The 14,131-nt window shown below is 42.7% G+C and overlaps 1 protein-coding gene and 2 pseudogenes across 1 annotated transcript; all 3 read right to left on the bottom strand.

Annotated features, from left to right (window-relative positions):
* Window positions 1-2,386: 2,386 nt before the first annotated feature.
* LOC120713940 lies at window positions 2,387-6,254 on the bottom strand (annotated as a pseudogene).
* Window positions 6,255-7,764: 1,510 nt separating this feature from the next.
* LOC120713265 (BTB/POZ and MATH domain-containing protein 1-like) lies at window positions 7,765-8,919 on the bottom strand. Its single transcript, XM_039999257.1, has one exon. It carries the CDS (start codon window positions 8,917-8,919, stop codon window positions 7,765-7,767), a length of 1,155 nt encoding a protein of 384 aa, XP_039855191.1.
* Window positions 8,920-10,972: 2,053 nt separating this feature from the next.
* On the bottom strand, window positions 10,973-12,024 carry LOC120713264 (annotated as a pseudogene).
* Window positions 12,025-14,131: the final 2,107 nt, after the last annotated feature.

The raw sequence follows: 14,131 nt of genomic DNA, 5'->3' as shown, positions 1-14,131 counted from the left end.
TTTTGGAAAAAATCTAAATTACTCCCCTCAATTATAGCCAAAGTTTGGATAACCAGTTAAACCATCGTTTGGTTTATTTTACACCCAAAATATGCAATTTGGTTCAAATTACCGCCTAATATAATTTGTCTTTTTCATTTCTCCATGCATAGGCGGAGTTTTAAGTTGAAATTTTATAAGATAATAGTGCACACTATAACATGTTAGAAAAAATACATCATAATTTTTTTATCATTATTTTGATAGCTTAGGATATTTAATAATAAATTAATTATTGGAGTTCAATATTATATGAAAACTGATGGGGGAAATTATAAAATAATCTAAATATGCATTAGAATGTCCACTAGTACCCTGCAAAATTTGAAACTAAAATTAAATTTGTGTATGGAGAAACAAAAAAGATAAATTATATTATGAGGTAAAATAAACTAAATAGCAAGTTTATGGGGTAAATTAAACCAAGTTATAGTTTAGGGTTATCCAAACTTTGGCTATAGTTGAGGGGAGTAAATTGAACTTTTTCCTTTCTTTTCTATCTATGTTAATTGATATTATTTGGATTGATTCTGATGAATCTGTTATTTCTTTTCTATCTACTTAGAATTTAACTGTTACTCCCAAGTCCAGAATATATGCATGACCAATGAAGTAAACATCACAGTGTGTGTTTTATAGATAAAAGCAAACAATGAACTGAAAGAATCAAAATTGTTCAAAATTTGTTTTCCTAATTTGCTGAGTGATAAATATAGGCAGCTTCTGCTGAGAGTTCTTGTTTTCATTTTTGTAGGGGGGTTTCGACGAACTGCTGAAATATGCGAGGGGTGCACAGATCAGTCTCGAATCTGTTTTCCTAATACATTCTACAGTGGCTGTCTATATGTTGTGTCCCTCTCGAGCGGTAATGATCAGGATGCGACTTGGATAAGAAACTTGATTCTCTGAAGAAGGTTGGGGATATCTATAGATTGCCATTCGGGCTGCCCGGCCCGGCCTGGCCCGAGCCCGAGCTAGCCCGAAGACGACCTGATCTGGCCAGGCCCGGCACGACCAGGCTAACGGGTCGGGCCGTGCCGCCCAACGTGCCGTGACCTCGGCCCAAGCACGAGCCCACGGGCCTCTTTTCGTGACGGGCCGGCCCGAAAAGCCCGGCACGGGTTATCAGGACAGGCCAGCCCGGGCCCGTTGGACTTCGAGCTGTGCCGGGTTTGGGCCGGGCCAAAAATTCGAGCTTCGTGCCGGGCTAGCGGGCTGCGGGCCAAATGGACAACTATAGGGATATCGGCTGTTCCGTCTCGGTTTGCGCTTCAGTGCTGCTGGTGGTAGGGCTCTGCCTTTGGGCTTCATGTTGTTGGATATGCCAATAGATGGGCGGCTCATTGTGTATTTTTTGTTGCTTATAAGACTCATGCTCCCTCCATACTCGTAAAAGAAGTCGTTTAGGAAAAGATTTAAATCAATCCTTGAAAATATAAATCATGAATAACTCTCAAGTTGTTGAGTTTGAAAATGAGAAAATTATATGAATTTATTTGTTATCAAAAATACTTTCATAAAAGTATACATATATCACTTTTTGATAAATATTTTTATAGAAATAAGAAGTCAAAATTGTATTTTGGAGACCATGACGCTGTACAAAACGACTTCCTTACGAGTAAGAGGGAGTACTTATTACTTGCTTGTGTGGAAGAGTTGTAGCTACGCAACATTGCTGATAATCATGGAGGCCTGGCTTGAACCCAGGGTGCTGCTTCGGGTCGTGTGACCCGGAGTGGACCTGTCACACCTACTCCCACCCCTTCAGGATTCTGAGTTTTGAGCCTAAAATCAGCCCAACAAATGGCTCATTTGTATTTTGTTGCTAGAACATATTTTTTCTGAAATAACTTTTTTATTGCTCGAACAATAACAATTATTCCAACAATAAAAAATATTATTCTAAAATAAAAAATAATTATTAGAGCTTGTGTGATAATTTGACTGACAGTCACACGTGTAACTTCTAACATTTACGTGAACCCGTGCTATTAATTAACATGTGAAATTTCATCAGTTCTCGGTTGTAGCAAATTTTATCATAGACCATGTGCTGGCTATTGATTTTATGCCTCCCCAATTCAAATGCAATTTATTCTTTGTGTGGTGCGAGGAGTATGGTTTATCGTCCACATGTTGGCACGAATTCAAATTTAGCGATGACATGAGCCCTGTGCCGGCACAATACACCATCCGTAGCATCGTTTGGTATGAGGAATTTAGATGGGAAGCACGATACATCTAGTATTGTACCAAATCCAGAGGAAATTACTGGCAGACAGCAACCAAAACATAATTAACCCGATCAGTTGCCACTAGTTATCGTTACCATCAAACAGCGTACTTTCAGCAGAAATTATGCAATGCGGCATCGATCATCGTCACAGGCCACATCTAGCGAACAAATACAAGCGAAACGCAGATTCTGTGGTCTGTAGTAGCCATCCACAAGCATTTACCATGCACACAAGCATTTGCATCAACATTGTACTATTAGCTTCGCCACTCAAGCTAACCATGCTGGCAGAGCTAATGACAAGAGAGGTTCAAGTGTAGCCACCTAACATTATCACAGAACCAGGACATCTGCATGCAAACAGGTTCAAGATCGACCTCAGATACAGCTCGCGCCCATCCCATCAGTCTTGTTTTTTCTTGGCGCTCAAGCAGGGCCTATTGTCACGAGAAAAGCAACATAAAAGAACACAACATGGTTAGCAACAGATTGAACTATTGTTATATCAGGCTATATGAAAAGTTCTCCCTTAAGTGAGGGCCGCTACTTGAAGTATATGTTAGTTGTCACTTAACAAAGGTAAAAAGTTCAGCTACTGCACTATAGTAGCATAGCACAACTCTGTGTTGCCTGAAATGATAGTCTGGTAAGAATGTCCCTAGGAGTTTAACTTCCAGCGTTCTCAAATCTGTGGTCACTGTATAATCCACAACTACGTGCATGACTGCAACATAATTTAAAATGATACAGTGCATAATTAAATACATAGTAGCACAAGCAAATGTTAGCAAAGCTCAGGTATGAGCTCATGAAGTAGATAAAGACAAGTGGAATGTGGTGCTGCTAGCACACGCTTCTCAGCTTGTCCCGTTTTTCATTTATATGTAAAAGAGAGTTACACCAACAGGAAAAATTACACCGTGGAGAAAATATGGGCATACAAGAAGCAAAGCTATATAATTCAACAAAATGCAACTTATAGCTTTGTAGAAAATCAAAATTGAGAAACATGCAACCCCTGTAATTCTGAATGTCCACAGCCCACCTGTGGTACATGAACATGATACACAATTGAAAGCAAAAGGTCCACAGAAAAGACCTAAGAAATGTCAAGGCTTGGTGTGTGTAAGTCATAATTGTTCAGGTGCAGGTCCAATGTTCATGCACTCAGAAGGTGTGGCATCACCAAAATGCATAATGCAAGAACTCAGAGTGACTTATTTTGTCAATGTCAAATGCTACCACATGATAATGACTTTGTAGTTAACAAACGGGAGACAAGCGCCTGAAACAATACGATTAAATTGGTGCCACAATTTTCGTACTACTACAATCAGACCCTCCAAGAAACTGCAATCAGCGATGCGCTACTTTTTGTGACCAACTTGCATCAGTCAAAAATTTCTTTTTGTGAACATCGACAACATAAAAACTGCAATCTTGTGATAATAATGACACATAAAGAAATGCAGTAACATGAATAAAATCTATGCATGCATGACAACAAGAAGGAAAGCAATACTGACCGCTTTCAATGATTTTAACTGGTGCAAAGGGTCATCATCATAAAAATTTGCTCCTCTTTGAAACATCCAGGGTCTACCACCTTCTGGACCAGTGCTCCCCAAGATAGCCAGTCTGAATTTAGTGGCCCATCTTGAATCATCCATATTCTGAACAATGGAAAACATCTGTTCGTCGGATATTCCAGTGATCCTTACATTGGCTGAAACGATTGCTGCATGCTTCAGCACCCGTGCATTCTGGTAGAAAAACTGGAGGAAGGCCAGCTCATGTTGCTCCCCTCGGAACTCACGGATTGTCATCACCTTGATGCGAAACAGGACACTTACGATGAGATCAGCCTCTTGCCATAACTTGAGGTTGAGCTTGTTAGCGGGTTCATCACATTTTACAGACTTCAAATGTTTCATACCAATAAACCATTGAAAAGTTAATCAACTGATGGATCATAAAGTAGGCAGCTCTTGTGCATAAAGATTTTAGAAGGAAGATAAACATTGAGTCCTAAAGTGTGTCTACAAATTATAGCAAATGGGTAAACAAAATACTAGAATGGATTCTCTAGACTTCAACCTGCAGTTACAGCAGTTGATTAAAGCACATTGCTGAAAGCTAGCACGCATAGTAGCAGCACGCATAGTGGCTGTGGCTTAATCATTGAGATCACTAAGTATAGACTATAGAAAAGATATCCGCACAGCTTTCCGCTGGAACGCAGAGCTCAGTTTACAGAACATAACTTTCCCTATTAATGATCATGTTTAACCCATGACAAAATACCACATACCAATTTATTCATTCTATTCCTCTCGTTTTGTGAAGTTACAGACTACCCAGAGTAGGTTCACTCCACCAGTTGGCTTGTCAGTGTTTCATGGTCCTCAGAATGTGTCAGCCAAAGCCTGAAGCAAAATACTTTACCAATCCATGGCAACAAGTAGATAAAAATCCCTACTTGCGTTTATACAGTGTTTGTTCTCATCCAATGGACAGACTTTGAATGTCGATATTACACAAATATTCCGTCTATGGACATTGAGGACAGACCAGAAGAGAATTTGAAAGATTGACTCCCCATTGATATTGAAAAGAATATGTTATGAAAGCTTGGAGACATGTCCATGGCATAAAAATACTACCGTTAACATTCACTCAGGCTTGCGCACCATGCTAGCTAGCGACAGCAGTATGAGTGTGCAGTGAGAGTACATGTAAACTATTACCGTAATATGCAGCGCCTCGACATTGGGAAAGCATTTGAGGATGGCAGGCACCATCATGGCACCATTTGCTCCAAAACACACTGTCAAGCTGAGGGTCTTCACGCTTGTGAGTATTGTGGTTGCGGTTGGTGTAATCCCAGCCTGCAATGCACGAAATTCAACAACATTGATCGCACATTGAATTCCACATCGTTGCAAAGTGAACAAAATGGAACGACGGGAGGCAGAAGAAGTACCATGATGACAGTCCCTCCAATCTCTAGCTGGTGCTGTGCTGGGTCCAGATATCCCAGTATGCGCAGCTTGGGGGCAATTCCAATCTTGATCCTGGTGCTCAAGCCACTGGCAGGGTTGGGATATCCCCGCACTTCCCACAGGATAAGCCGGTCGAGACAGGGGGCGTTCACCACAGCGATGCTCTCCTTGATAGTCCCTTGGAGGTTGAGGATCTCCAGCACGGGGCTCCTGGCGACGAGGGAGTCGATGTCCCCGTCCTCCACGACGACGCTGCAGACGCCGAGCTCGCGGAGGTTGGGGAAGGAGGCGCCTTTGAGGCCCGCCGCGCGCGGGAACTTCCAGAAGCCAAGGTAGAGGCGGGTGAGGGCGTCCATCCGGAAGAGCGTGTCGGGGAGGAGCACCTCCCGCGGGGTGGGGCGGTCGACGAGGACGAGCTCCTGGACGCCCTTGGTGGCAAGGAGGCGGAGCCAGCGCTTGAGGTCAGGCTGGCGCGTGTCCACGAGGCCGGACACGAGGTGGGCGCAGCGGAAGGGCCCCGGGTGCGTGGCGAGGGCGCACGACACGGCGGAGGTGACGGCCGCCGCCGCGGCGCCGGCGGAGGCCGGGGCCGGCGGCCCAGGAGGTGGGCGTCGGCGACGGCGAGCGGCGCCGCGAGCCAGACCCCGCGCCAGCGCGGCGGTGCGCGCGGCGTCCTTGCAGGGGAGGCGGGAGACGATGTCGCGAAGGAGCGCGTCGGATAGGCCGCTGATGCGGTCGACGCCGTCGGGGGCGGCGGCGGGCGCGCGGCGGGCGGCGAGGGTGGTGGTGGGGGAGACGGGCGGCTCGGGGGCGCAGCTGCGGACGTAGGACAGGAGCAGCTCCGGGTCCCGGACCAGCTCGTGCGGGCCGCATGCGGCCGCCGTCGCGGGGCCCGGGACGAAGAACGGCGCCCGGGGGGCCATGGGCGGCGGCGCCGGCAGGGGAGAAGGAGAGGATTCCGGGAGGCCAGGGTTTAACCGGCCGGGATCCTGATTGAGGAGCCAGTCAATAACTAGTTTCCAGTGAAAAAGTCCACACTCCAGACATACTCTCCTTCCTTTCTCTGAACCTCATCTTTCTTTGTGTTTGTGTGTGCATTATCAACTTCTGTTTCATTAGATCTCCTCCAATGGTTAGAGTCAACCACTAATTCAGAAATAAAAAAATAGCAGAAGAGATAATAATTTTTAATGATCTAACTCTTAGGACATACTCCCTCTGTCCCGAAAAAAATTCAATTCTGATTGTGTATCTAGACAAGTGGTCGTCCAAATACATACACATACAACAATTTATACAAAATCATATAATAAAAAACTGTACAACTATTTCAAATTATACAAATTATAGAACAAAACTATGTATATCAGCTACAAATTATATGGACTTAGGAACAAAAGTATGTATATTAGAGAAGCCGGCCACATTCCGCTAGAGAAAGGGGTTGCCGGTCACGGGAACGTCGAGGTTCATCAGGTTGCCGGGCACGGAAAACACGGAGGCCTGATGAACCGACAATCTCTACAAAGCCAGGCTGGATTTTTGGTGTCGAGCCACGCCAGGGTAAGGATGGAAGCGGATCGAATTTGGATAGCATTTTTTACCATATTTTAAATCGAATACAGATATGGATTCGGATATTATCGAATACAAATGCAAAACGGATATTACCTTGGATTCGGATATTTACTCGATATATACGATAACATTTAGCGATTTTCTTAATTGGTAGTTTTAGAATACAAATTTAATTTCACTAATAAATAGATAAACAAGAATATTTAAAAGTAATTTTTATCTTTTTATATCTTTTTTATAAAAAAATATAATCTAAGTTATGAAAAAAATAATATAACTTTTTATATAGTTTTAATGAAAATGGATATGGATAGTGTCGGATATTGTTGAATACGGATGTAGAATAGAATAGAGATAATCAATAAAAATTGCATTTTGATGTATCCACATTTATTATATTAAATTCAAATAAGGATACAAATATTTATATTGATGTTAAGTAGATACGAATATCGGATATTTTGGATATCCATATTCACATTGCCATCTCTAACTAGGAGGGACGCACACGGCCTCGAGGTGGCTTTTCCCTTCTTAATAAAAACCAGCGGTGAAGGAGAGGAGCAAGAGATGCTAGCACGTCCACGGGCAGAGGCTTTGGCTGTCTCCCAGGCGCAGGCAGGTGATGAGCCCCGCCGTTGAGGCTCATGGGCCATGGCCGCCGGTATTCCATGGGGCATGGAGAAGGCCTGGGTGGTGCTGGCAACTTACGGCTCAGTTGCAACCCAATTGCTATGCTAGTTGCAACTCTCTTGCCACATTGGTTGCAACCAAATATGTTTTAATAGTACTCTTATTGCGACATGATGCAAATAGTACATGATGCAAAACTTAGAACTTCAAAGACGACTGTAAACCATCGGATCAGAGGGCTGCTTTAGTTCAAGATCAGCCTCTACGCGAATGCTAATCTAGCTCGTCTAGGACGCGCTCATCACGCTGCTCAGCATACGCAATCTTGTGCGACTTGGATGATGATGCTTTCTCCCACAACTCCACGGTGGTAGCAGGACACGCCCTTTTGAGCTCCTCGTACCCTCGGCTCGCCACCACCTCATCCATGCTATTCGAAGAGATGACGTACTGGATGCAGGAATCTTTGAGCTCGCTGCAACTGTAGCGGTCAGGTAGAGCTAGGGTGGTCGACACGCCCTCGACGTCAAGTCTCCTGCAAAGGATGCTCGCGCACACCAGCTTCATCCTCTCCATGGCGTACCGGTCCGCCGCCACGAGTGGATGCTTGACCATCTCCTTGCTCTCGTCTCCGTCGAGGTCGTCGTCCGTTGCCGGCAACGAGTCCGTGTAGATGAAGTGGAGCAGCGCTCTGAAAGCATCAGGATGCACGCCTTCCACCGGTATGACGGCCTCACCGTCGCTCTTCTCTCTCAGTGGTCCGTAGAGCTCCGCCTCGAACACCGGCGAGCGCGCCGCGAGCACGACCCGGTGCGCCCGGAAGGTCTCCTCCTGGACCTTGAACGCCACGTCAGCGCCCTCCGCCGTCTTCAGCAGCTTCCCCAAGTCGACCGGCAGGTCCGACGGCGGCGCTTGGATGACCTCGCATGGTGTCTGGGGTGAGGCCTCTTGTTTCGCCACGATCACGGTGAGGTCGCACTCGATCACGAGGCGGTCCTCTCGCAGGTATGTCGACGCCTCCAGCTCCGTCCGCCGTATGAACCACCGGGCGCCCCAGACCGGGCTCTCGCCGCTGAACGCCCTCGGCGCCGCCGGGTGGAAGAGGACCTTGGACTCGCCGGTGAGGAGGTCCACGAGCCTCAGGTCGTAGACCGCCCGCACCTCGGCGGCGCCCTGCTTCGCCGCCATGAGCTCGATGTAGACGCAGACGAAGTCCTGGTTGCTGTCCTTGCCGGTGTGGCCGTCGGGGTAGCAGCGGACGCTCCAGCCGTGGCCGCCGACGTGGAAGGTGGCGGAGCGGATGAACTTGCCGGCGCCGAGGCCCCTGTGCAGGCTGTACCCGGCGACCACGAACGTGTGCCGGCCGCGCGCCGTCTCCGCCGTGCACGTCGACGCTGTCGTGCTCACTGGGCCCTGCGACAGCGCCATCGCTCTTGCTGGCGTTCAAGCCGAAGAATTCGCGGCGGCGGCGAGCTGGGGTTTCCTTGCCTGTCACGGAGATTCCCCTGCAGGCTGACTGTAGGTCCCACCTATAGTGCCTCGCTCTATCGATGATCAACAGAGTTCGAAACCGAAATCAATTTTTTTTGGGTATATATACAGAGTTCAAAACCGATCTAGATTTGGATTTTTTTTATATATACGAACTCTAAGCGGGTGTATAATGGCGTAGACTGTTTGTAGGGACTGTTAGGGACACAAACTCAAGGCGTATAGTACATTTAGATTTAGATCCTTACATTTGCCAGATGTTCTATGGTAACACAGTTTAACAGTCAGCGGACAGGGGGCGACACATAGAACAGAGTATATTACCAAATCTGTCTCTTTCGCCTGAAAATTCAGGGTTAAACAAAACAACTTACTCGCTAGATTCAGTCAATGGAAAGATTCATTACTTCCAAAAATACATCGCCATGCATTAGAGGAGACTAGTCTTCCTTTTTTTTTCTACGGAAAAGCTGAAACACCTTACTTGATTTTTTTTTTAGTTACGGTTTCATTAAGCTTACAAGTGCATACTCAAAGAACGGACGGATGCAACACTACAATTATTCATCACTGTAAAAAAGACATTCTGATCTTCATTTACCAATTGAAGTTTGAACCGAAGTGTATGTGTGAAGAAACAAAAAGGAAGAGCTGCACTGGTTCATGATGATTCACGAGAAACTATTTTGGTCCAGTCTATTTCAGGTACGTCTTGTCCACCTTGAAACAAATCAATCAGTCAGTTTTCAATAGCTTTGCACCGTCTGTGTAGTTAAGATTTTGTAAAACAGTTTAGTACACTTAAGAACCATTAAAATCTAGATAAACAGACAGGAACCTCTTCTCCTCTCACACACCGAAACCAATAGCTTTCCTGTGATTAGTGGAATAGTTAATCAGAGCAGAAGTGCAGAATCATCAGACCAAAGGTATCTTTGGTATAAGAAAATGTAAACTCGACTAAATCATCTCATATGAAATAGCATTATATTATTAGAGGAAAATTGGCATCTAAATCTCTAACCATCCTTTACCATCAGCCATGAGCAAAAAAAAAAAAACGGAAAGTGTGATCTTATATATATTGACAATGTGAGACAGAAGGTATACAGAAAGATTGATCTTTAAGAATGTTTCAGTAGCCCTTGATAAAAATATATTTCAGAACATAAAATACCATTATTTGGGATATATATTTTTCATTCACCTTGCTAGAAAAATTTTGATCTGATAGATGACTTGTAAATTTAAGAATGTTTCAGTACCCCAAATGACTTATAAATTCGTTCAGTGGAACTACACAAAGTTGATTAACAACCAATTTATCAATCAGACAAAGATTACTTCTTTCAGAAGAGCTGAGCACGTTCAGCTTGGCTTTGGCCTGATAATTTTGAAAGTACATTCTGATAATATAGAACTTATCAAGTGAAATCAATGTCATGAAAGCTATAACTGTAGAACAACGGGGGCTTCTATTTCAATATATAGCATTAGACTTCCAAAAATATTAACTACATTATTTGGACAATGATCTTTATATTTGTACCAGAAACAATTAGCTATTTTAGAATACCATAAATTAGCACTATGACAATATAGAGTTCAATACAGATAATATTTCTACTGCTCATCAAGTTGCAATAATGTTCCTATTTCTTGGTGGTCATAACAATTCATAATGAACTAATTTGACCAAGAGTCCATGACTCACAACGACAATGTTCAGTAAACCATGCTGGATTGCTGGTTGTTTTCTTCGGTAAACATGAAAGGAGGACATAATAGGATAACTATATCAGTAAACGAATTATCTACTGTTTAGCAAGAATATCATGATGTCTTTAACACTGATTCATACTAAGGTGATGAGTCCGGAAGCCATCACCACATATCAGGCATACATTTCACAAAACCTAGCTTCCTTCAAATTCTGAAATACCACTGGATAGCTAAAGGACAGTCCAATTTTCACCTACATGGCTATGTATTAACAAAATTTTGCTGACCGCTCCCATATATCCGCAAAGACGGTGGGACATGCTCTTTTGAGGTGCGCATACCCATGGCTTGCCACCAGATCATCCATTTTAGTGGAAGAGTTGATAAATTGAATGCAAGCTTCTTTGAGCAGGCTGCAATGATGCTGATCAGCTAGAGCTAAAACAGCTGCCACACTCCCAGCATCAAGTTTCCTGCAAAGGATGTTCTCACACATCAATTTCATCCTCTCCAAGGCGTACCTGTCTGCAACCTCAAGCAGATGCTTCACCATTTCTTTATTCTCATCTTCATCAAGATTGTCCATCACCGGCAACGAATCCTTATAGATAAAATGTAGCAAGGCCTTGAAAACAGCAGGCTGCATATCTTGGACTGTTATGCTTGGCTGATTCATGTCCCTCATAGGTCCATAGAGCTCCGCCTTGAACACAGGTGACCGCATTGCAAGCACAATCTTGTGGGCATGGAAAACCTTGTCTTCAACCTTGAATGTCACATCTGCTCCCTCCTCCGACTCCAGCAACTTCCCAAGATTATCCACCAAATCTGAGGGCGGCACTTGGATGCACAATGTCCTGGATTCAGACACAGGCGCCCCCATGATTACAGTAACGCAGCACTCCAGCACAAGGCGGTCGCGCAGGAGGAAAGGCCGCCCTTCCAGCTCGCTCTTCTTCATGAACTTTTGAAAGCCCCAGGTCGGCTGTAGTGTGGTGAATACCCTCGGCTTCTTCACGATCGCCACAACCTTGGACTGGTTGGTTTCACGAGCGCCTTCACCTCGGCAGTCTCGCTGATGCGCTCGAGGAAGACGGCGACGTACTCTTTGTCTTCTCCAACTAGGACGTCAGGGTAGAACCGGATGCGCCAGTAGTGGCCGCCGACGGCAAAAGCCGCCGACTTGATGAACTTCCCGACACCGAGGTCCCCGTCCTTCTGCAGGCTGTAGCCCGCGATCTCGAACACGTGCCTGCCCCGCGCCGTCTGCGGCGCGCTCCTCGAACTCGTCACCTCTATTGGAGTGTTGGATGCCTCCATAGCTGGAGGTTCTGGGAGGAACGGAAGGTTGCGGAGTTCCGGAGAGGCGGCGGCGGCGGTCAGGGTTTTCTAGGTCTCCGCCCAGTTGGAATCTGGGGGAAGTTTGGGAGGCTTATTTTTTTTTAACGCTAAAGCCACCACAAAGGCACTTTACCTCTCGATAACTACACAAGGATCCACACAGCCTAATTTTTTTTAAATGGCACTGCTGGCATCTGGACGTTTCATTAAAATTTTTTGATAGGAGGATCCACAACAATGATAAATAACAGTTGCAATATCAAAATTCAACGCTTGCAATGGCAAACTATATACACACATGACTCTAATATCCAATTCGAGGATGGAAAATTCTCACCGTAACATTAAAATCATGTTTCATGGAACAACCACAGCATAACATAAAGAAATAATAATTGTAACATCGATACTTGACATTTGCAATATGGTTCACAACGTCCAATTTTTTTTTCTGCATGACAGATGCCGACATCCTAGCATTGCCATTTTTTAAACGAGATCCACATAGCCCAAGTGCATTAGTAGTTTCTAGCTGAGAACCCCCTGGCTAACCCGGTGTGGTTATCCATCACATAGGAGAGAATCTATGCATGCATGCATGGAGAAGCAGATAAAAGTGATGTCACCCATATGCATCCAAATCCGAAATTTTAAAAAAATATAACTATTAAACTAAGCATCTAGATTAAATTTGTATTACACTGTTATCATTCTTATGACAAAATCTTTAAAATATGACTACACTTGCCTCTATTTAACAACAATGTTTAAGCATACTGAATTCTTATTTTCGGAAACTGTGAACAAATATTTTAAGAAAACAGATAAATAATTATTACTGCAAATAAAAGTTAAAAAAATAAAAAATAAAATTGTACAATGAATAAAATATTACATGTCACGAACATTTAATTATATAGGATAAATAATAAAAAATAAATATCACGAATAAATGGGTCAACATCACGGTACAATTTAATCTAAAAAACAAAAAAATAATTTATTATTGCGAATAAATTAATTATGCAAGGATAAATAATTTTACTTGAAGAATAAATACATCTACATTGTAAAAAAATTTCATATAAATATATATACACATGTAAACAAGTTGGTACATAAGAAAGATTAATTATAAAATAACTCTACAATGCACGTCCACAATTTATATAAATTCTATACCATGCATAACAATTTATTAAACAACATGAATAAATGATTGTGATACATGGACTTAAAACACAAGTATCAAGAAAGTAATATATAAAAAATTACATAAATTGAAAAAAGAATATTAAAACAAAATAGAAAAAAATAGAAAAATAAAGCGATAATGCTACCTCTGATGTGGATGCAATGCATGATACGCAGTTACAAAGGAGAAGCACATGCATCATAGGGATGGATATGGATGTTCGAAAATCTTAATTATCTTTATTTTTACCCGCTAACATTAATATGGATTTTTGTATTAATATCCGATTTTGAAATGGATGCTAGATGGATATATCCGAATCTAATTTTCAGTATTTTTCTCTACCTGATCAAATATAAGTTTGAAATAAATTTGTAATACGCAACCATATTCGTATCCAAAACAAAAAAGTGACCAGTGACTTATCTTTATTACTAATTACTTAATGATCTACACCATGTAAACTATCTAAAAATTGTCCGTATGACAAATGATTAATAATATTAATTGTAATATTACTAATGATACTAAATAATTAAATATAGTTATTTTTATTCATTTGTTTAACGTTGAAACTATTTTTATGTGTTGATTTACTTATTTATTTAATGGTGAAACAATTTTTTATATGTGTTAATTATTAATGACCTAAATATTATTTACTTTATTTTTATATTTCATTTCACATGTTCAATTATAAAAATTATACATAAATAGGTATCAAGGTATGCTGAATTTTATTACCTATGTTTATGTAAATGTGCTATATACTAATCCTTTACTCACTATTTTGTATATTGACTTTAATCTACTATAAAATTATTGATAAAACAAATTGATACTAACGATGATGCTATCTCTTGAATCAACAATCTGTTCCTTTTGTCTCTG

The sequence above is a fragment of the Panicum virgatum genome, chromosome 6K, assembly GCF_016808335.1.
Source record: "Panicum virgatum strain AP13 chromosome 6K, P.virgatum_v5, whole genome shotgun sequence".
NCBI classification, from domain to species: Eukaryota; Viridiplantae; Streptophyta; class Magnoliopsida; order Poales; family Poaceae; genus Panicum; species Panicum virgatum.
The sequence above is the reverse complement of the archived record's forward strand: the minus strand, read 5'-3'. Positions and strand labels throughout refer to the sequence as shown.

Bases quoted from the DNA above. Each gene is read 5' to 3' on its own strand.
- LOC120713265 (XM_039999257.1), bottom strand. From the start codon at position 8,919: ATGGCGCTGTCGCAGGGCCCAGTGAGCACGACAGCGTCGACGTGCACG.